The sequence below is a fragment of the Stegodyphus dumicola genome, chromosome 4 (assembly GCF_044657685.1).
Source record: "Stegodyphus dumicola isolate Sdum_Otavi_A_Nest chromosome 4, ASM4465768v1".
Taxonomy (NCBI): Eukaryota; Metazoa; Arthropoda; class Arachnida; order Araneae; family Eresidae; genus Stegodyphus; species Stegodyphus dumicola.
The window spans coordinates 173250335-173275482 of NC_140771.1; the positions used below are offsets into that span (position 1 = coordinate 173250335).

Below are 25148 nucleotides of genomic sequence, written 5' to 3' on the forward strand. Positions count from 1 at the left end.
CTTTCTATTTTAAAAGGTTTAAATTACAAGAGTCTGACCTCTGTGATATCTGTAAAGAACCGGGCACTGCGGAGCATTATGTGAAAACATGTAAATATTTTACTGATATCAGGAACGAGTTTAAGAAAAATGATGTTTTTCATATATATGATATTTTAAATGGTTTTAGAAGACTGAAAAAATTTGCCAGGAAAATGATGGAGAAGATTAATAATGATAAGGTTGCAGTAGGGATTTTAATTTTAATTTTGTTTTTTAGGTATGTTCTTTATGTCTGTTTGTTAAAGGTGCTGTTTCTAGCTTGCTCTGGCGCAGCCCGCAAATAAGACATACGGCGAGTATGTCTGCCAGGAGGCCCTCATATCCTATCATTAGAACAATGCTGTATATAAATCTAATATATCCCCTAAATCGCGCTTTCAAGACATGAAAAACGCAAGCTAAATTTCGTCAATCGGCCCAGTAGAACGGGAGATATAGAACTGTACCATTTTTTTCCCCTCACTTACCTTGCGCAGAAGCATACGATCGACACCAGACTGTCGTGTCGATCATATGCTGATAGGAAAGTTGTCGATCATGCGCCAAAATCTAAAAATTTGGATCGTTTGTAAGAATATGCAAATGTTGTGGGAGAGGGTTCTGCTCCAACTAATTTTCAATTAACGCTGTTTCAAAACGAAAATTTCAGAAAATATACACCAAATAAAGAATTCAAATTATTGCTCATAATGTGCTTTCCCTAACGCTGTAATTACACGCATATCCAAACTTTAATGTACATAAGTACTGAGCTACGTCCTGCATACACCTTCTCTCTTTGTTAAAACTAATATCACCGTCAACGTGTACTCAAACTTGCTGTAGATCTTTCTACTCTTTCAAATCGATAAAATAGGAATGGAAACCGCTGAGTTATAGATCTTTAATAAAATGCTGCACCTCTCTATTTTGCAAATAGGGAGGTGCAACATCTTGTTAAAGACCAAGCGAGTTCAGTTGTTGTATTCTAGGGCTATGGTTTAACAGAAACAAATCTGTTCCATGGCCAACAAAAGTCCTAGTCTTACCTCACTAGACTTCTTCCATGCCCTTTTACAGTGAAAGCATTGATATCTTGACTACCTCAATCACAGAATCACACAAACAATCGAAAGCCTTACACCAGACGGTTCTTGTCGAAATATGGACTGAAATTACACATTATGCCCATCATGCTGCTAATGGTGAACACATTGAAACGTATTAATTTTGTTCATGCTCTTTTTGAGTTATTTAATTCAATAAAAGCACTCTCAATGCCTTTTGCATAATAAACACTTCACAGAGATCTCATCATACTTCACAACTCATTCTCTTCACAACTCATTCTCTATACTTGGTTTTTGACCAACAAAGACTGTTGTTTGCATCAGATATAAATATGCCTGTTTTTATAAACTGAAAATCCATTCACATCCATGTGTTGGATCTTTTTCAACCGTGCATATTTGATTAGCTGCACGTACTATAGTCAACTTACCATACGCTTGCACGTTTTATTGATATATATCATGGAAGGTATCATCAAATATATTTTATTACTTGATGCAGATATATTTAAATGATATATACTCTTGGAAACCTTATTTCATATTTTAAATTAAGTAATAGATTTTAATGCACATGCATATGTTTAGAGCACGTAAAATGTTATCAAAATTTTCACGAAAGCAGAGTTTCAAACATTGTGTTTAATAAAATAGACTCTCTGAGAGAAGTCTTTAAACGTTTCCGCTTAAGTTTCGAAAAGCTTTAAGAACTGCTCATAAATACCAGATAAGAATAATTTTATCTATTAGTAAATAATAGTAAGTAATTTATATTTATCTATCAACGAATATTAACGAAAGCTGGTGCTTATCTTGGTGTCTAGGGGATGTACTTAAAACAACACACTTCTTTCTAAAAGCCAGCATATATATTTAAAATAATCACATACGTTTAATATTTACAGAAACATGCAAAGCAGAAAATAAAGATACAACACGCCTCAACCACAACTTCCACATTTTAGGGATTTCTTGGTGATTTCTCTGTTTCCAAATGGTTCGATTTTATATAAGAACACAATAATATTCTAGAAACGCCACAGCAGCAAGATCGCCCCCCGTATACGCAAATTAACTCTCTCCCTCCACACATACATATCACAACATATTATAGAATATATTTATGTTCTAGGTATATAAATATAAATAAAGCTTATAAAAAATTCAAGTCTTGTGCTGAATGAAGAAGTATACAAAAGTTGTCAATAATCGCTCACGCATTTAAAAGTAAGTTTGAAAAGCTATTAAGAGATTAACCTCTAAAAGTCAGATACGAAGAATTTTATCTATTAACGAAAACGGTATATTTCAAACGTCTTGCTTTCAAAACGGAACTGGATGACAGTCAAATGAAAAATGAACGTATTTTAGCGTAACGTACCCCAGATAAGGAAGAATCGCTATCCACATCAGAGTAGAATGTGACATGTCTTCTGGGAAGTTCCACAGAAGCGGGGAATGTAATCTCCTCTGTGTCTGCATGCCTGGAAAGACACAGACTATCTTATATATATATATATATAAGCTAAAAGAAATAGATATAGATAAATCTACACATATATCTTACAAATGTATACGATTATATATACTTAATTTTTTTAGGAAACCAAAAAAATGATAATTAACAAATAAATTTTAAAATTATAAATTGTTATTGTATGCGATTATTTAAAATTTAAGATAAAAAGGCATGTATAATGTTTTGGGTTAGAGTGTGTGCTTGGTTGACATGCAGTTTATTTAAAACCTTTGCACTGCAATAATTTTAACCTCACAGAATAGAAGACTATTTTTGAATTATTTATGATCAACAATTATTTTTTATTCAAAAAATTTTTTGTTTGTAAATAATTTTTTTAATATATACCGCCTTAACTTTTTTAATTTAAAGCTTTAAGGCGATATACATTATTGCAAGTTTAGGTTCTCATAAGTTTAGCATTGACCATCTTGCTATAGTCTGTTACTTTAAAATAAGCACTTCAAGGCCGTTGTTACCCCTCTTTATTTGCAATATTAATTCATATCATCATCGTCTCGCAGTAAATATTTTCTCCTCGTTTGTAGCTCCAGACAACTGTCATTCGTGCCCTTTCGCGAAGCAAAACACACTAAACAGAAGTGAAACATTAGGGGGGGGATAAACAAGTCGCCTTTTTTTTCCGCAGCTGCTGTTTCCATAGTCACGTATACAAGCGGATGGCGGAAATAACTTTAAAATTCTTATTTGAAAGTAATGGACTATCCCGAAAATAAAATATGCATTTTTCATGCACTAGCACACGTATTGTTATTGTTTCTTTTGTATTCTATGCATTTTTGATACTTTTATTCTTGTAAGTCCAAAAGGGCTATTTACTATCGAAACGTGATTTTGCGTTGTTTCACTTTTCAATCGAGTTTGTTGCCATTCGTCAAAATGTAAGATATTAATGTTTAAAATTTAATGTGCCGTTATGGATTAACAAACTAAGCTATTCAAAAGCATTAGATGCATTTCTTGAGAATATTATATTTTTTACTTTTGCTTCAGATTAATTTAAATAAAAATACGTTTTATTCAGAATATATACAATTCAGCATTTTTATAGAACTACAGAACATGTTTTTTCACTTTTTAAATAATATACTAAACAATGTCACGTTCCCATGTGTATGTATCCCCTAAATGTATATTCATCTAGCATCCTCTAAAATGCTTCACTATTCCACCTTGGCTATTTTTACTGATAATCTCTACTGATAAATCATATATTTATATAAAATAATAAAAAATCTGAAAGGTTTCAGATTTAAAATTACGTCCAAAGGGGCGTTTTTTTACCGTTTTGTGTGCTATCTTTATTTATTAAATATCATGTTCTTTGCATTTAAACCATAAAATTCAGTTCAGTAGCAATGTCGCAAAATAATTTTAAAATGAGCATATCTTAGAATTTCTGATACGCAGTTCAGCGCCCGCTGAAGATAAAAAGGTTTTTTCTCACCGCCGTAGAGTGTTGCCATTGCTCGCTTTTAAATCGTTGAGTTTGTTACTCAAATTTCATTAAAGTTTTACAAAATATGAAATCCATAATAAAACAAATTTCAAATTTCAAATTTGGTCTTCCGCATGCTTATATTCGCAGGAGGATTACGTCCTTCAAAATTTGATGAGTCTATGTATCGTTGTTTTATCACAATGTGAGAAACAGACATACATTTATGCAGATTTTTCCTTATTTAATTTCTTCAAATATAATGCAAGACTCTAACATTTGATGGCAACAGTTTGAAAAGTGAAACGGACATTTATAGTGATTCAACGCAAAATCGCAAAACGAAAACAACAGTCCTTCAGGGACAAAGCCCATTTGGACTAACAATAATAAAAAATTTTTGAGTTGGGGGATTAATTTTCCACTGAAGAAGTCTTAAACTGAAATTATTTCATAAGTTATATTAATTACTTTATTTTAACTTTTTTGGTAAAAAAAAAAAAAATAGATTGATTTAAGAAAACTTTTCTATTACAAAAACTGAAAGCCAAAGGCTTTTATAGTTTCCCCGCTTTTACATTTTTTAATTAATATTTAAATGCTCAATAGTTTTTTCTACATTAATTAGTTATTTCAAACAAAATTGACGCCCGCACTACGAAAGCTGATCGAGATATCTGATATTAAAATCGAAGATCGTATTCAGGGGCCGTAAACAAATTGAAGAGAGAACTACTTGCATTTGTATTTAGCTAAACATAAAATATCGTTGAGAAAAAGGTTTCTGATGCTCAGAGACTACATAACAAGTAGTATGCAGATTATTGTGAAAAACAGAGATCAACATACGTTTTTCACGATAGAGATCTTATTCATAGAATACTACAGATTTCGTGTTCTAGAAAACACTGGTAGGCTTAAATATGGAGATGTAGTCAAATGGCAGTATTATGTGAATTAATTAAAAATGAAAATATCTGTACTTTAATGAAATTTTTGTAAGATTATCAGGTTATGATTCTAAAGTAATAAAATTTCATGCGACTATTAAGAGCACATTTTTAAATTTTCAAAACTTACACAAATTATTTGTCCGAGAATTCTTACGCTATTTCAAATATAACAAAGTTATAAATTATAAAAATTGTAGTAAGCTCGCCTAAAAGTTACCAAGAGCTGCTGCTCCAAAAGGTTCAACACGTTTTAAAAAAAATTAATACATATGAAAATCAAACCATTAGACATGTAAAACATTAAAAAAACCGAAACAGATAAAAAGTAAGCGGAAAATGGTAAATTAGCCCAATTCGACTTCCAAACTGGCTTTTCAAGGGAAATTTCATTTATTTGAACGTCGAATCAAGCTAACCCCATTACGCGTTTCGCCGAAACAGACAATTGAAACTTTTTCGCTAAAAAATTTTTAAAATTTAGACAAAGTGTCTTGGAAATTTTAATAGTCTCAATTCTCTGTTCCAATTTCCCGACGCGTCCGCACAGAATGACACATTAAGGTGTTAAAATATGTTAAACAATACCTAAACTTCCTAAATCTAGACTAAAATCAAAATTAAAATCAAAATAAAAACGAAAATAAATAGCGATGAGCTATTAGTCCTAAAAATACAAAAACATACGGGCTGGGCCTGCAAGCTTAAAGATTAACAATTTAATTTTTAAATTATAGATTTTTAAATTATAGAAAGTTATAAATTAAGGACATTAGTACATCACACAACATATAAGTGAATGGCATTTAAGGGAGGGCAATCAAACACGGTTCATTCTAATTTATTTACTAATCGTGCCCCTCCGTGCAAATTGAATATGACATCAAAAATCACAGATTTTGACATTAAATATTTCGATCAATTTTCGTCGCAAGGAAGTCAAACATTTTGGGTTTTATTCTTTTATACCCAGTGCAATATTTTCCAGATTATAACGGCTGGAAAAACTTCTAAAATGTTAGATTACATAATATTTAAAAAATTAATGTTTTGAAAATTTAAAAATGCCAAAACATTAATTTTTGCGTTGACTTATAACCAAACATATGTCTGCAAAGAAGAAGAAGAATGTTTAGAAGCATATGTCTATAACCAAAGGTTGTGACATTTGGGTGATCGTTAAAATCTGAGCCCTTTCAGATTGTCCTGGTAGGGTTAAATATTTACATCTGAAACTGTTTGCTTTGGATGTCTAGTTAACCATAACAGTTATTTGTCTTTCTCTCTTTTTTTATAATTAGGTTTAAGGATTATAGGATCTCTTGAGAAGACATATTCACATTTTCAAAAAATCTGTTGTCCGTTTAAAAAGGCCGAGTTATCTTCGATGAGATAACACGACAATTTTAAAAATCCTTTGCATCTTAAGATATTCGTTTTTGATAAACTGCCCGTTGACGAATAAGTAGTTCTTACTTCAGTTGCACCAGGGGGACGCTGGAAAACCTCGTTCTTCTCAGAGATATGGCGGGGAAAGGAGACGAAGGCCTGGGACTGCCGTGTTCCGTCTCCGCAGCTTTGCTCCCTCCGCCAGGTGTAGATGCAGCTGCTGAAAGAAAAGAACAATAAATAAATAAAAGTAATTACAAAGTAGAAATTTCATGTCCAACGAGCGTTTCAAAGACACAGCTACAGAAACATCATGAGCATTTATCAACTTAGAGAGAGAATTTGACATAGACTGCCACATTATAATGTCGAAAGAGGCACTATTAAACCCGCATTCCACTGAAATTACTCACTTTAACCCACGCATTTGAAAAAAACCTATAGGTAAAATGATAAGCTTAAATTTGTATAATATTAGTCATATTGAATTAGCCTTAAAATTCAGCAGTTGAATTATTCATAGAACATTCTTAAACTAAAATTTCAGTTAACCGTCTTTTCATTCGTTTGTTTTTTAGAAGTCCCTTGAAAAATGTATAAACGGTATTTTACTGTAAACATGCAAATATTTACACTGATAACTATATATGCTATACTACATATACTATATGTAAATATTTATACAGATAGAATATTATACTTTGCTGCAATCATATAAACCAAACCAAAACAAAACTGTTTGAATATGTTATTTTAAGAACTTTTAGGTTAATTTTGAAACCATTTTTTGAACCTAATAAATGTTATGTGAAAAAAATTGTCATTTTTGTTATGAATAATTCATTCACAGAATGTTGCGTTAAAACTACATGGTAGGAAATTTTATCAAATTTGGTATTTTTTCAACAAAAAAGATAGCGAAAAGACGAACATCAGAACAAAGCTTGTTAAAATAATAACGGATATCTATTTATTTTTTGAAAAATCTCCATAATCCTCACACACTCCATAGCCCTCAAATTTGACTGTACTGTAATAAAACATAAATATTATTCCTGACATATTACTCATAATTCTACCCAAATACTTCTCAGTTATGCAGTTTAGTGTTAAGAATTTATCTATTGAATATAATTTATAGTTAGAATTTCACTCTTTCTCTCATCCCCTTCAACCTCTCTATCTAATTAGGGAGAAAATTTAACAGTCATTAAAAGAGAGAGAGAGACAAAAAAAAATTAGCACATTTGCAATTTGAAGCTGCCAAATCTAGCTCACATATGCTCTTCTCTAATGCATTCATTTATTCCGCCCACTTACAATGTTTTATAGCTAAAATGCAGTTAAATAATAATTTTGAATTTTGTTATACGATTATTTTAAATTTTGGTGGTTTCCAGAAGCAAGAAAATGCAGTTAAATAATTATTTTGAATTTTTTATATATAATTATTTTAAATTTCGGTGGTTTTACAAGCAAGAAATTTAAGAGATTTCTCCAAAACACATATTTACAATAAATAATAAATGATAACATACTACTTTTTCTTCAAATAATAATTGAAGCGATTTATTTATTATATAGAATACAAAAAATACTCTTTTTATATGTATTCCCAACCGCAAGCATCAACAACAGCGATTAACATATTTTTAATTACAAAGAAAAATATCTAAAATTCCTAGATTTCTAATATCATATAAATTATATAAATCGAAGTTATATATATTCGAATATTATGAGGTAAAAATATATTAATCGGATATTTTATAAATTATGTGAACCCTATACTATTAGTCAAGTTTTAATTTCATCACAAGAAGGAAGGAAATGCAATTAATATATTATTTTAATTCAAAAATTTCGTTCATTTCTTATCAACAGTTACGAATACCCACTTACAAGTCGGCATCGACAGCTCTCAGTATAAAAATCCACACATCTTCCGCCGTCCACCACAAACGACGAAGTCTAAGAAACAACAAATGCTCAACAAGCGGAGTAGAGACAACTCTGATGCCTTGAACCAGTTTTCGGAAAACACCACTAAGAGAAGAGCAGACTCTGAAAGGATGACATACTCTCGACTAAGTAAGGTAATTGTAGGGTTAAAAGCAACTACCACCGCCACTGTCAATGAATCACTTCCTGGTTGGCTTGTGATAAATGAATAAACTTTTACGCTAATCAAAAACCCCCTTTCCGAGAGGGTATAAAGGCAGGACGAGGGGTAGAAGGGGGTAAGCAGAGAATATTATTTATTTTAGACTTCGGCAGCAGCACAAAGGAAATAAAAGAAACAAGAGCATAAAAAATCTTTCGAGATGTTTGAAAAATGACAGGGTTTGTCAGCGGAGGATAATGCGCAGTTAAATATAATGGCACAATTTTCTTAATAAACAGTCTTTTTTCAGGTTTTAGACAGGATGAAATTTTAAATGGTTGGCAATTATGTGGGTGTACTGCGGTGAGCGGAATGTCACACGTTATTTCATGGCACATAAAGATCGAAATTTGGATAAATGTAGCAAAGAAATTTTAAGAGCCTTAAGCCAGGGATGTACCGAAGGGGAGAGGGACCGTCTCAGGACTCTAATCAAGGAAATGCCTCAATAGCCTTAAGATTTTAATCATATGTACCTACAATGTAGGGATATAAGGAACGTAGCTAAAAAGTGGTTTGCATTGAAAATAAAATTTATTGTAGAAATGGAGTGAAAAAAAAATTTGAAGAAGCTCGCAAAAAAACAGTTTTAGCTTTTTTTATTGACAGAGAAGTTAAAAGCGTTTTTTAAATCATCAAAAACAGAAAATTAATCACATTTTTTAAATATTTGTCTGCTAGATGTAAGCTGTTTTTTATTTAGTCTTAAAATTTTTTGTTATATTTGTGTTGACATTTTATATGGGGATCACTCCAATAAAGGGAAAGGCAGGGAGATTTTCGCCCCTGGTCCTCGACAGCTGCATGTTCGCCACTGCCCCAAGCTATGTGACTTACATAAGCAATGCTCTCAATACACGAAAATTCTACGTAAACAAAAATCGATGGAAAAGAAATTTTTAAAATCCAGAAATGTGAAGCTTTATAAATGCTTAGAATAAAGCAAGGATCTGGAAACATGGACATGCGCTGACACTGGGTTGCTTCTTTTCTATTGGTAAGAAAAGAAGTCCGCTAAGAATAATTATGCTTGAGGATAAGACTTAAAAGTTCGATCTTAGAAAGGTGATGTAACAAGGAACTAAAATAGGCGCCGCTTAATTGTGATCCCGTTTGTCCATGGCTGTTTGGATATTATTAACCAAATGAAAACATTAAACGATAAGAGAAAATACCATTCAAAATAGCTAAGAATTTAACATCCAGAAGTTTATTTATAAACTGATCATACCATTTGTAGAAATTATTTGGCCGATGCTGGGTATCCCTAGTTTTAATATTCGGAAAACATCCTCTCTGAGAAGAACATGCCAATGTAAAATTTTAATTTAAGCGGCCTTAGTTTGTGGTAGACGTTTTCAGCGACCATTTTTTTTTTCCCCCAGTGAAAAAGAAAAAAAATTTGACTTGTGTCTGACCGCCCTCAAAATCGTTGCTTTTTCGCTTTATTTAAAATGGTCCTTTAAAACCAAAACCAAATTGTTTGGCGACTTAACTTCTCATTTGGCGACATTTCGTTGTCACTTGGAAACATTTAAAATCTATTTTGACTTTATTTGACCAATTTATCTTTTATCTGGCAACTTTTTTTTAATTTAAAAAATTTATTCTGTAATAGTTTGATTATATTAACTGAATTATTGATCATAATAAAGGACGTATATTCCCTGTTTTCACATACAAATGGGCGGGACTTCGACAAATCGATAACAATACCCGAATGATAACATTAACCACAATCCATCAAGTGGGGTCTACTGTGCATGCTCTAATCATGTAACCTGTAGCACATGTTGTCAGAAATCGGAAGATCTGTGGTTTGAATTCTGGGGAGGATACAGCCAGTGGAGTAGCGAACATAACTGACGCCCAGGGCAAAATACCTTTTTGGCGCCCCCTTCCCCCCCAAAAAAACAGTGATATGATGAAAATCTTGTTTGGAGAACATTTGGCGCCCCTCTGCTAGCGGCGCCCGGGGCATCATACACACCCTTGCCCCCCCCCTCGCTACGCCACTGGATATAGCTGATCCCGAGGACGGCAAATTTCTTGCGAAAAATCTTTAAATTAGCGTATTTATAACAGGAGAGATATGCCACTGCACTAGCTTTATAATTTGCAAGGTTGCACCATTTATAACTTATGACCTTATTAGACCAACGGACGCGTAGCGCAATGACAAACGCGTTTCTCTAAGCAGTTTGAGCGGCAGGATTTTGGAAATTATTGCATTCACAGTGATCTGCTGAGTCGACCAGCGGCAAACGGTAAAGTAGCAGAACACTTCGACTTGCGTTCTATTCCAAGCGAAGAGCTGGTTGCATGGGCATTTTCATGCTTTCTCTCATGTGTAACGTGGATTTGAGCCATTTTTCCCATGAAAGTCCTCCACGAAAATTCTCTTCTGCACAGGCACACTACATGCTTTGTCATAATTGGATAAACCAATATCAAACCAGTGATCTGCTTCGTGGCATGCTCGCAATATTTATCGATGCTGGAAGAAAACTGCAACGGAAGCTCTGTTTCGCCATATATCAACTAATCAGAAGTTTCTGCTTTGTTCTGTGAGGAAAGCGTTTCTCGGAAATGTTTCATATTGTGTTTCGCGTCCATAGGTCTGATAAGTGCTTTATATAAGATAATTTTACGGCAAGAAATTTTTCAAACACAAAACTACTTTTGTATTAAAACTCAAAAGATGGCGGGAATTTTAAGTTAAAAAAATTGTGAAACCTATGTTAACAAACTCAGAACAATAAAGAAATTTTAAAATACGGAATTATTAGTTATGTAAAAGAAACTTCGGGCTTTCCACCAGGAAGAAGAAATAAAAAATAAAAAAAAAACTATAAGATTAATCTAAATAAAATTCCGGGTGTTTGGGGGGAGGATATTTCTAAAACTATGACACATATGCAAACAAAGTCAGCGGACACGAAAGCCCAGTAATTTCGGATTCATGCACTGGGAGCTTACTTCACCAAAATTTTGGAAGAGGCTCACTTCTTTTAAATCACAGTATATGTTTGTATAGTTTCATATTTTACATTGCTTTTCTTTGAATTCGAAAAGTGATTTTCGGGGCCCTTGGAACTGGAAGCCGTTTCGATTCTGGAGCCGGGCTCCTTGCGATTGTGACATGCACGACCTCTAAGTCCGCCCCTGCTAACAACAGCAGAAATTTATGTTTTTCATTAAAAACATATCCATGAATATTAAAATGAGGCTTTGTTGAATCGTTATTTATAACTTTCAGTTTAATTCTAGAGCTTTTGATTTTGAAGGAGAGTAGATGAAGAATAATACAAAAAGAACAAACGATTGTTGGTGAAAATAAGGCTAAACCAACTCATGAAAAAATGTGAAATCTATTTTTGCTTAACAAAACACGAAAATTATGAAAACATAAAATTCTTTTAAGCACGCCTGCAGTTGTTTCATGGTGGTTCTGAATCATTTACATTTCAAACTAAGTATTGCTAAAATTTATATAGAAATAATAGAATAATGTGGTGTCTTTGCAATGTGGATAAAAAGGGAAAACAAAAGTAACAACTAGATTCGTTTATTTTTAAGTTTATTGAACTATGAATGGTTTATTTAAAATGTGATGCAATGTTTTCAAAACTTAGCTTTCTCGGATATATTTACAAAGTTTAAAAACTGCTTTTTGAATATATTTTGTATTATAAAATATTCTTTATGTCATTATTTTGAAACAAATCTTTAAAGATTTATGTTTACATTAATTAGACTTTTAATATAGTTTGCTTCATCATGGTACCAAAACTTAATTTATAGTCAGAAACCTTCCGACTACAGTTTAACTTTTTAAACACATTACCATTATCATTTTTTAACTAAAAAATATTTTTAAAATGCAGTCTAATCTTGGTATACGATTTTCAGCTCAACATCAGAAAAATTTTTTAACTAATTAGTTACGATATAATTTAAGAATTAACCCACTAAAAATTAAAGAGATTTATAAAATTATATACCCTACTTACTTACGTATTCCCTCCTTACTTTCGTATTACCACTTGAAGCAGGAAGAAGAAAAATACGCGGTACATAATGGTTAAAATGTTAAACGTAGCACATTAAAAAAACACACATAAAGACACACAGACACACTAAAATTTTTATATTATGCATTTCAAATAATTTATCAATACCAATAATATTCTTTTCACTTACGCAAACTACTCTATTATTTGTTCATATATTTTGCACTGTTACCATAAATCAAAAGTTTCTAAATCACATGCTTAAAAACTACGGGAAGAAATATGCTAATAAATACGGCATTTAAAATGAACTGTTCAAAATTGCGAAACTAAATGATAAAAGAATATATATATTTGTTGATATTCTTTTATTGTAGATTAATGCCATGTAGTGACTGATTTAATAAAGAAGATATTTAACTACATATTTAAATATTATATATATATATGTAAATTTAATAAACTGCAATGTAACAGCTGTGCTTTGTTTCAGGATCGCTTGCGCACGAGCCTTGCAACAAATGTTTCTATCAAGAAATGGGTGAAATAAAAGCTATTAACTCTCCAAAGAGGTATATCCTGAATCTTTTCGTAATGAAAAAAATAAAAAAGAGGTGGGGAAACTAACATTTTGAAACTTTTAGATTACAGTCTAATGCCTCTAAAGCGAATAAAAAGATTCCTAAAAATTGGGAGTACAATTAATATATATATACCGATAATTTTTCAAAATTACACGCACTCTCCTGTCCGGATCAGACAAATGAAGAGATATTAGATATAAAAGTACTTTATTCTGAACTCCTGGAGAGGCAAATAATTATTTTGAATTGAATAAAAGTACATGCGGGTTTTGGAAATGAGAGGGCGAACGCGTTGGTCGAAGAGGCTATTACACAAATGGCACTGAAACAACTGAGCCGCAGGAGTCAAAAAGGACCTTGTGAAAAATTATACCTACATATTATAGAAAATATCCGGTAAAAAATTAAAAACGACATAAGACTGATAAGACACACAGGGGGAAAGGAGAGGTAAAAAGAAGAAGCATATAGTGACATAGATTAAAATCAAATTTCAGGAAGTCATGGAGGTTTTCCTGGGTGCTTCAAAAGAATTAATCTTAAAAACTCCTACCTCTGCGGCAGCTGGAATGAAATATTTAAAAGATGTAAGAAATTTTTTTTTTTTTATAAAAATGAAACTTTTAAGCGTAGAATGGATTTTATTAAAGTTTGACAAGGCAAGAGGTCTATGAAGAAAGATTATGAATTATATTCATACTAATCGAACAAAAGTGGGAATTCTACTTTACTGTGTGTATTGTGTGTGCTATGTTTGTACCTATAACTAAACCAGATTAATTAAGCCATAGGGCTACTTGCGGTCAGGCGAGCAGGCTGCTGTTCACAAACAAACAGTCTAACCCCACAAAAAAAGTGTTTAATGTTATACGGGGGGGAGGAATATTTGTTACATTAATATGTAACGTACTGTTGTAATCTGAAAGATAGACTAAAGAATTTCTCCTGCAAGCACGGCAGCTCTCAAAACTAACAGCTTACCAGCCCGTCTAATAGATCGACGCTGAGGTACGAGAAAAATAGAAAAACAAATTACAGATATTTCTGACCACAGAGATTTGTTAGCTTATCTTAAGAAAAATTTACATTAATTACATTTCTCATGCTATATTTTCCCTTACAATTAAACGAAATTTAAAGAAATAAAATAATTGCATACACTTGCATGAAAAGAACGTGCGCTCGACTCAAAAAGAACATTTATAATTCAAACAGTGATTAACACAGCAGCTGCGATGTCATTTAACTTTGGGTCTTCTAATTATGAATCCTTGAGAGAAGTTGATAATTTGTTATCTTTGTTTTAGTTACGTGTGTTTCTGTACTAGGTACAGATTAAAACTTCTTTGTTAAGACAAACATCTGCCCTACAAATATAAAAAAGTCACGATCTTTGATGTGGTACGATAGTTGGGTTCACTTTAAATCAGCGTTTCTTAATCTTTTTTCAAATGGGAACCATTAGAATGTTCTGCGGACCACCTGATTCTTGTTTCCTTCGAAAGCAAAATTTTTAAGCTTAGGTTACTACGAATTTTTTTAAACTGTAGGTAAGTAAACAATCTAAACTTTCTAACAATTAAAGGATATTACAATTTGTATAATCTTTATACCTTTCTAATAATTCAAAGATATAACAGTTTAGATAAACTTATTAACAAAAGTATAATAAATGTTGATGCTTGACATTGATGGATGGGTTGAATGAAATTGCCGATTCTTGCTCAGGTGTTTTATGTTTGGATGTATGCTGGTGAGTTTGAGATTGGCACATACATCAAATCGATTTCAGTACTGTGCTTTTACTTGAGTTACTGATGAAAACCCTTTCTCACACAAATACGTGGGGGAAAAAGGAATTACAATTTTTAAAGCGCAATGTTAAAATGAGGCCAGCGGTGCCAAATGTATAAAGAAACGATGGCGAAAAGCACCACATTCATAGTGCTTTAAATCATTCTTAAAGAATAGAGTGGAGAGTCTACAGGGTGATTCAGAATTCATCATCAATATTTGGTGGGGAGGTAGGGAATAGGAAAAGAAGGAGATTTCACATAGGAATGCATGGGCGCATATGCCATATAGTAGGGCAAAATGACCTCAGTTCAATGATGGAAAGAACACATAAAAAGGAAGTAGTAAAGAAAAAAGCATTTATTATCTTACATGTAACATTTCTTTGCTTCCTTTTTACAGACTTACAAGAGGTGCTAGAACTGCTAGAGGTGCTAGAAATGCTAGAATGCATGACTCACAATGGCGTTGCATGGATAACCGGACCTTTTGGAATATGCCTGGCATTTACATGCATATCTGCAAGTTCATTTCAAGTATACCGTTTCATGTTACTTCTGCAAAGTCACCTAGTCGAATGACGACTGGCTGCACACACCAAATCAAAGAATCTCCTTAGAGATTCTTTGCACCAAATAGCTGTGCTTATGTATAGAAGTTGTGTACACACAGCGCCCTCTACATCACTACATCACCATGCGTTCCGTCTGCGCCCATACTTTCCTATGTGAAATCTCCTTTTCCTATTCACTACCTCCCCACCAAATATTGATGATGAATTCTGAATCACCCTGTATAAGTAGGGTTAACTAGTAATAAATCTCATAAAATATCAGTTTGGGTTAGAAAGAATGATGGACGGTTTTTTTTTTTTTTTTTTTTTTTTTTTTTTTTTTTAATTTGAGAAAATAAATGCAAAACTCCTCGTGTTCCGCAAAGTATGCCACGAGGCTTACAGAAATAATTAAATAACTCCATACTTGTAATTAAATAACTGCAATATAACAGTAATTAAATAAGCCCATAATTAAATGAAAATTTAATCCTCTTGATTTTGAGTCTGTGCTATTATTAATGCTTAGGGTAATATCAGTTGTCTGTTTGAGTCGATTGTACGCAGTGTCGATGTCATAGCGGTGCTAATACCATGAAAAGTCAATCGTGTATCCGTGATGATTATCCCTCCGGAAAAGGGAGCATTAATCCCTTTATTTATTATTACAACATAATAAAAAAAATTACCGTGTCGATCATATGCTAGTGCAGATTCTATATCGGTGCAAATTCTAAGCCGTGTCAACGTTATGCGTTATCATTCTTGTGTAGTGTTTATCTTATAAATGAAAGCCAAGTAATTTAAACACACTGTTTATTTTTCCTTTTCAAAGCTGAGTTATTAAATATTTTTCATTACAAACACCGCCATTCTTAACGCAGTTTCTCTAATGTGCACCCATTGTTCTTGATTAACGGAAAAATTTTTATTCAGTTACTCTACTATTTTAAAGTTATTTTTGATGACGTAATGTCTGTCTTCAAAATTTTTCTGCGCGTAGTCTTATTTCTAGTAAAAAGAGCTCACCAACGATCGAGGGTAAAGATCGCTAAATACTGGTAGTTCGACCCAGTTTCAAATCCCAGCAAAAGAGTTGGTTGCATACGAATTTTCATGATTTTCTTTCTGTGACGTGAACACGAAACAGTTCCCTTACAACGGCTCCCATGAATGTAGTCCCTTAAGCAGATAACCGTCGTGTGTTTCGTTATATTCTAAATAATTTAGTTTCATGTAGTCTGAGAAAATGCCAAAATCACTTGTGCCAGATCGCAAAAAGAGAACAGTGTTTGAATTATATAAATTCCTGAAACTCTCGCGGATAAAAGTTTTTAAGTCATGAATATTACGTAAAATGTATGTACTGCTCGAAGAATAAACACTGATAGAAATTAATCTGCATATCGTTGGTTTGATGAAGGGATAACAATTTAATTATTTCTACGAAACTAAATGAATGTATAAAGTGTAAATTCATTTATTATTTTTTTTATTTCCTCACTACATTCAAAAAAAAAAAATTATTTTAGAAAGATTAGAAAAATTACAGAATTTTCTCTAACTTAATTTGATCAAAAAAAAATTGTTTAAACAATAAACGACTAAATATAAACTTCAATAAAGCTCCATCAGTAAAGTTTAAAGAGAAACACGCGTAATCAGCTGAACCTTATAAAAAATGTTTATGTCCTCTTTTTTAAAACGTAATAAAAATACTCACAACTCCAAGGATATTTTGACACCAGGGGAGGAAATTTTAAGCCAACTCCGTAAATAGCACTGAAATAGTAACTACTATATCTCGATAGGGAATCTTGGTGCTTTGGAGAATAAACAAATGAAAAAAGAGGGTTGTGACCACAAGGTCTGTGAAGACTTTATACTAATAATAAATTGTCTTCAATCAACTACGAGCGAAGTTTTACGTCAGCTCAACCCTCAAAGTACTGCAAAAAAAATTATAAGAAATGTGACGTCTACATCAATAGAGTTTTACTCAGCTATGAGATAAAGGGCGTGTACAGTTGAGTTTTAATGGCATACCCATTTATTTTATTTTCTCCAGTGACCATTATTGGCAATGGGCCATTTGTAGCTGTAGAAATGAAAGCAAGCTGCTGCATAGCTGCTCTCGACTAAAAGCCGCAATACCGCTATTCCACCAGTTTTAACCAAAAATTTGGGGTGCAAGTCTTCCCAATTATTACGAGCATGGATAACATTTTAATAAGTGGATCACTGCCAGAAATTATAAAAGAAAAAAATGGCAGTTTTTATTACTTTCGAATGAAAAAGCAGATTTGGGATATGTATTATTAATTTTGTTCCGTGAAATACGTATATGTCAAAATCAAATTGAAAACTTCATCATTTGATTGGGGTGCTTAATTTTTTACAAAATAGTTTAAATCTAAAATGATCTTCCCGTAGAATTAAAACGTTACACAATAGAAATTTAGTATTGTTATGATATGAAAAGGGATTATTGCATTTCGTTGTGACTTGTAAAGAATTATTGCCTTCTGTCGTACACGTTGGTGTTAGTGGTTATCATGTTCAGCTCGCAAGTAAAAAATGCATGCTGTCTCTGGAAAGGCACACTTTATTTTCTCATATTTTCTGCTTAAAAAAAAAAAAAAAAAAAAAAAAAAAAAAAAAAACTAATGGTCTTTATAGTGATCACTGAATTAAAATGTGGTGGACGATAATCCGTGCCCATCTGAATTTAGTCAAGAGTGTCTTGTATATCTTAGGCCAAAGAGCGTGATCTAAAGTGTAAGAAGTTATCATGTCTCAGCTGATAAGTAGAAGATCTTTGGTTCGAATCTCAAACCATTGCAAAAACTACCATATTTCCTGGCATATTTACACCCTTTTTACTTCCTTCTATGAAGTATGGAGTCAGAAAATAAGAGAAGAGGTTGTACTACCTTGGAAGCAGTGGCGCACCCATCTTGGAGACCAAAACAATCAGTGACTTGCGATTAAGGATCAATAGTTTTTGACATGATCGGAGGTAAAGATTTTGTAATTACGTTGTAAATATATGGATAAATACATATATTTTTCTTTTATATAATATTTCAGAATCCTATTGAAAGAACACCTTTTTAAACATTTCATTCTGAGCGGAATTAAACGCTATACTTTTCACAGAATCGTTTTAATTTGAATGAAATATTACCACATATTTTCGTTAATTACAACAGAAAGATATTTTAAGGTAATTCGATTTTATTCGATTAAAAATCACAAAAATTGTCTCCGACTAAAGCAGTAACTGGCTTCCAATCTAATAGGGTCTAAAGGACATTTAACATAAGCTTCCAGATACAGAAAAACCCTACAATATTTTTCCAAAATTAATATCAAATACTTTTTAAACTGAATGAATCATTTTATTTGCACACAAGTTTCATCTACAGATTCATGTCGAATTGAGTTATTCTGGAAATACGGTGAAACTGCGGTTCAGGAATTTAATTCGTTTCTGAAGGCCGTTTGTTAACCAAAATGTTCGTTAAAAATAAAGCTGAAGTAATTTCTCATAGGAATTGACGCAATTAGTTCTTAGACGACAGGTATTTGTTTATTTAAACTTTACATTGCGTACTTTGTGCTCAAGTTCGTTGCTCAAAATCAATAATGCAAATCATTAAATATAAAACAATAAATAAATAACCACATTATTAAACAGATAAAATAGATGAAAATTTAACTAAATTTTATTGTGCCCCTATAAAAGAGAGTTGACGATATAAACGGAAAACAATGAGGGAATAATGTAGGATGCAAAATTGCCTTCCATAAAACTATCAGGTAATTTTCTTACGAGAAAGGGCACTTTTTTTTTTTTTTTTTTTTTTTTTAATCTTTTCCTGGTCTTTAAGGCGCCGCTCGCCTCTGTTCTATTCAAAATTTGCTCAATGGGATTTGTTGTTGCCGATGTTTTAAATTGTTTCTAAACTGAATCATAGCATTATCATTGGAAATTCTTATGCTATAACTACTGTTTTATCAGGTGGAAATCTTTACATGAAAACTTTCCCCTTGCTGTGTTCGGTGATCCGAGATTCCACAATACATTTCTGAAATACGTTTTAGCATCATATTAATAGAAGCAAAAGAAACTCTGTATTTTTTTCAAAAAAGATCAGAAAAGAAAATGAACACAAGTAAAACGTAAAAGTCTAACTAAGAAAACGGAAACATTGAGGAATTTCAAAGGCTTCCGAGAAGACCTATTTATGGATCATGTCGAAAACTGAGGTCGATTCGGAATCGTACTACAACTTTTGATCTTCTGGAGTGGACAGTATCGTCTTTGTTTCCTTGTCACTATTTACCTCACCAAAGGATTCAGGAGGAATTCTAAAAGGAGTACCACATGTGGTATGTATTTATACTTTCATTGTTAATACAAAATGCTTTTGTTGAATTCAACGAAACAGAGCAGAAAGTAAATACACTTGGCATAATGCATAGTTCATCTACAGATGTCTTTTACCCAACTACCGAAAACGTGAGTGCATCTTAACTCGTTTATCTTATCCATCCGGTCACTTATTTAATTGATTAATTACGCCATACATTATTACTCATTCATTTATTTTCAGCAATATATTTTCTTTTTTAATTTTTAAACAGTTGTAGAGTCATTAGGTTCTTTTGAAGCAGGAGACTTGAAAAATGTGCAATGTCCTCGCCAGAACTCGAACTCCGAACCACTCAAATACGCGTCGAGTATGCTTTCAATTACACCACGAAGGCATGCGGAAAGGAGGGTGAAAATACCTTATACAGTAAACGAATTCCTGTATTTTGCAATGTTTGCAGATCATCTTCCGCAACATTTTTTTTTTTTTTAATTCTAAGACAGTAAACGAATTCCTTCTATTTTTGCAATGTTTACATAATATTTTCAGCAACATCTTTTCTTAAAATTCTTAGCCGGTATTCGAATTCATCTATTTTTTGGCAGTGTTTATAGAATATTTTCATATGAAATCCAGAACTGGATTAGAGTAGACTATTCAAGCAACTCAGCTTAAAGTACTAAATTCGATACGCGTCAGATAATGAATTTGTACAGCCTGTATTTTAGGTGCATATCAATCTGTTAGTTGAAGCAGCCATTTTCTCCATTTCTATTATATTAAAAGCATGACCGAAACATGTTGCCCGTGGGGCTCTGAATCCATGCTCGCCTTGATCCTGTCATGGTGAGATTCAGATAAAAGTTCTAATTATAATACAGTGGAATTCTTTCTGAAAAGTGGAAGGGAGAGAGGTGTAAACATTCCAAAGGATTTGTGATGTCCTAGAAATGGCACTAGTTATTGGTATCTTGAATCTGCCGATTTGTGGAATTGATAACTCGAGAAACCAACGCCGTTGCCTAGAAGCGCAATGCTATTTATTTATATCAGAGGTATCTGCTAAATTGCTATATTAACTTCTTTAAATGATTACCAGATATACAGAAATTAGCAGATTATTAGATAGTTGTACATGCTAAAACATAAGAAAGCCTTTTTCGTAAGGATATAGTTATAGCCTCATGTAACGTGAATGAAATAGGTATTAAAAGTGAAATTTATTAACTTAATGATCAACAGCAAAAGATTTAAAAAATTACTTAGTACCACTAATAAGTTTTGAATGGCATTTTTCTCTGTTGAATGATTTTTAAATTTTTTGATTAGAAGCTGTTTTTTTTTATTAATTTTCAACTATTTTAATAAGTGCAGGAATTCTGCATACCGTTTTAATCTCGAAATCAGCAACAAAATAAATAAATAAGCAAATAAAATATGAAAAAATAAAAATCTGATGTGGACAACCCATGATTTCTCTCCAATATCATGATCATAGCAACGAGTAAAATATCACTTCCATTGGTCGTTTGCAAACAAAATCTAATTTCCTGAACCAGTTCTCCTCATGGTAGAGCCCACCAGCGGCCGAGCGGTAAAGTCGCTGAACACTGGTAGTTCGGTCCGAGGTTTGAATCCCGCGAACGGGCTGGCTGCATGGGAGTTTTCGTGGTTTTCCCCATGTGTAACGTGTATACGAGCCAGTTTCCCTTAGAAAGTCCTCCACGAAGGCATCCCTTCCCTTAGGCAGATAGCCCTCGAGGCTTTGCCATAATCACACACACACACACACACCTCATGGTAGAATTTGCCTTCCTTCCCGTGCGCTACCAAATTTAAATATTCTGGCATTGACAAATAGGAGAATTAAGGCTTATAAGAAAGAACGTAAAATTAAACTTAACTGGTTATTCAAAATAAATATAAATCCCTACAAAGTAATGGAAGTATTACCAGATTTCAACGGAAATATCCATTTCTTACCATTCGTGAATCCATTTTGATTATTTTCTTGCGTGATGTCTGTATGTACTGACAGAATAATGAACTGCTTATTCCAAAACAAATTGTAAAGTGAATTCAAAATGGACCTTTTTGTGACATTTGTACGTATGTTCGTATGTATATATTTCGCATAACTCAAAAACAATTAGCCGTACAACGTTGGAATTTCGTAAGTGGGACTGTTATAACATCTAGTTGTGTACCTCCCTTTTTACTGAACTCATTCTATATATATACGAGTATATCAACATATATTGAATGATCTAAAATTCATTGAATTCAAAAACAAGTTTTTATAATACTTGCGCAAAGTAAGATAATAATAATTTATTTACTAAAGAAATATTGATTATATTATCTCCTAACATAAATTTAGTAGAATGTATCAAAAAGAGGGAACCCACATGCAGGAAGTTTAATTCCGAAAATTGTGTTTTAAGTTAAAAGAATTTGAATGTAAATCATGAAAAAGACTTTTTAAGGGGGTTTGAATAGAAAACAAACTGACAAATAACGAAATCTAACATTTAATGTGGTTTATATGCTTACATTTAGGAAAGTTTTATACTCGCTATGAAGAAATAAAAATGAAAGAACATTAAATGAACAATCTATAAAGAACAATGAATAATTAATGAGCAACAATAAAATTGCTGTGTAGAATTTAATAAGCCGTACAAGGAAACTACATTTTAGTAGGAAATGCAATAACATATAATCTAAATGGTTTTTAACTAAAGAAAATTACGTTTTTATAAAAAATTCTAAAAAAAAAAAAAAAAAAAAAAGAAAAGAAAAGAAAGAACGAAAAATTCCATAATTTAATTATCTTCTATGCTATTTCAATAAAATCAACAAATCAACTAAACTCATTTTGATCTGCTCGTTATCTCCGCAATATTTAAGTATCTGTAAACAATGCTCTTTCACCTACAGCAATATGGTTTGGTTTATATATGCAACCAGACCCGATGGCAGAGCCAATGCAACCTGTATAGTCGCAAAAGGTGGCAGAATTTAGGGGCGGCAAAAAAATTAGAATAGAATAGGAAGAAACCACAAGGCAAGCGCCAAACCCCTGTATGGGAACAAGATATTGCTACGAACTGTACAGCTGCGGTAAGATGGCTTCTCCGCAAAGCAAGTTTAGGGTTGCCATAAAATGGCAAGGGAGGGCAGGGTTGCCACATTTGGCAAGAAATCGCCCATTTGACGACAAAATTGGCGATAACCCATGGACGGATGGAGAACCTTCTGGAACGAATTCTCACCGGTTTAGCCCAGAATGTTCTCGAACACAAGCCGAAAGCTACATAAACCCTGCTGGCCCGCAGTCAGGGAGTGTGTGCCTCGTCGTGAGGGCGAGTGTGAGTGCCTCGTCTAGAAGGCGAGTTAGATAGTATCGAGTTGGTGTCTCGTCTAGGGAGTCAATCCCTACGGAGTCGATCGAGTTGACTGCCGGGCAGCGAGTGCCAAGTGGGTCGCCGAGTGCACTGAAAGAGTCTCGTAGTGTATCGCGGTTAGTGCATCGTCGAGAGAGCGTGTTGAGTTGCGTGAACGACTGAACCGAAGAGTCGTGAGTTGTGCTCTGTGTGTCGTCGAGTGCATCTCAAGTTGTAGCGTGGAGAGTCTCGAGAGTATGTGGAGTTCCGAGAACGACCGAGCAGAGTCGGGGGCTGTACTCTGGTGCTTTGCTGTGAAGCTGTCTTCGCCGTGATAGCCTGAAGGCTGTGTCGCTGATTGATTCAGCGTGTTTACTGTAGTTCTTCGACGACTTTAAAGGTGCTTTCGGAGGTGTCTTGGATAATACTGGCCAATAAAGTATGTTTCAATATCCCATCAAGTGTTGTTGTCATTATTCACTCTAAATCCACACGAACCCGTACAGAACGTAAAAATATTATGCTGATTGCTGATTTGATGTCATGGACTTCAAGTAAAGTATCACTTCCGGTCGTCCATTAAAAACTGTTTGGGGCTTAAAATACTGCTTCCGGTATTTTAATCTTATCCAAAATTATTATCTTTATTAATTAAAAAAACCTTTATTTGAATGCAAAAAACTCAAATACGGAAAACAGAAAATTTTGCAAAGTTGAAATAAGAGTTATCGTGGACGAAAAAATCGTGACACATATACAACAAGAGATGGAGAAACAGTCCTCCCCCCCCCACACTTACGTCACAGATATATATACAGATAGACATCATTATAAAAATAGTCAAAACATGCTGTGAGAACCCTAATTCACGCTCATTCACCGAAAACTCAATATCGAATCTTTTTACCGAAAACATTGCCTCCCTTACCTGTAAAGTAATTTGTGTGTATGAATGTTAATAGCAAGTATTTTTAGTGGTGAGTGACGAAGGTGCATAATAACGGAGTGGCGATGCAGATGTTAGTAGTTGTTGTGGTCGAGTTCACACTTCTTTTATTTTTCAAAATTACATTCTTAACATAAAATATACGTCTTAAAGAATGCAATTTACATGTCCTTTCTTGATCCCATTCGTGTTTTTTTACTTTTTTATGTTTTTATATTTTTGCGAAAAGAAAATTAAGTGGGCTTATACTAGCAGAGCCGTTTTTTTATGCGAGAGAAAGATGCGCAGATTTCACTCAAAAGGTTAGGTTAAGACACTGAATTTTGATTAGGTTTTATTTCGGTTGGTCGATTAAGTTTCTAATTTGCAAATTTTAACATTATTATTAACTGAGACGTTTATGTAAAGTACCTGCTTCATTAAAGTTAAATAATAATCATGTATCAAGGATTAATTCTGAAATTTCGGCATTGCTTTTGTTCGAGATATTGCTATTTTTAAGCTGGAAAGGGGAAATAATTAAATAGAAGAGCTGAGGGAATACTAAAAATTAGTGAGCATTTTAATCTTACCTATTATAATAAATTTCTAAACCTAACGTATTACTTAAGTACTTAAGCAGACGCACAGTTTCAAGCATTAATAGTTATTATTAAATATGTCCCTAACCAAAAAGCAAAAAAATCAGGGCATAATAATTTACTCCTACTTTCTTTGATCATGGAAAACAAGAAATAAGGGTAAATAAATTTACCACTTGATATAATAAAGATGCTAGACAAAAGCTTTTTTTTTTTTTTTTTTTCAAATCCCGAGTAACACCCTTAATAACTGCAATGTGAATGCGAAATTAAAAATATTAAATCCTATTGATAAATTGGGGAATGAAAAAGAGAAGCAAGAAAACCTCGGATTACATTC

General features: G+C 32.9%; 1 protein-coding gene across 4 annotated transcripts in view; it reads right to left on the reverse strand.

Annotated features, from left to right (window-relative positions):
* LOC118197748 (uncharacterized) overlaps nucleotides 1-25148 on the reverse strand; it is a 429345-nt gene that overhangs the window by 327527 nt on the left and 76670 nt on the right. For 2 of the 4 annotated variants that reach the window (XM_085815785.1, XM_085815783.1), the window contains exons 2-3: nucleotides 6496-6628; nucleotides 2473-2575 (exon numbers count right to left, since the gene is read on the reverse strand). In XM_085815785.1, coding sequence (XP_085671911.1) covers nucleotides 2473-2575; nucleotides 6496-6628 — 236 coding nt within the window. Of the gene's footprint in view, nucleotides 1-2472; nucleotides 2576-6495; nucleotides 6629-8310; nucleotides 8470-25148 lie in introns of those variants that run through there. The other 2 variants (XM_085815787.1, XM_085815784.1) reach the window with 2 other exon arrangements.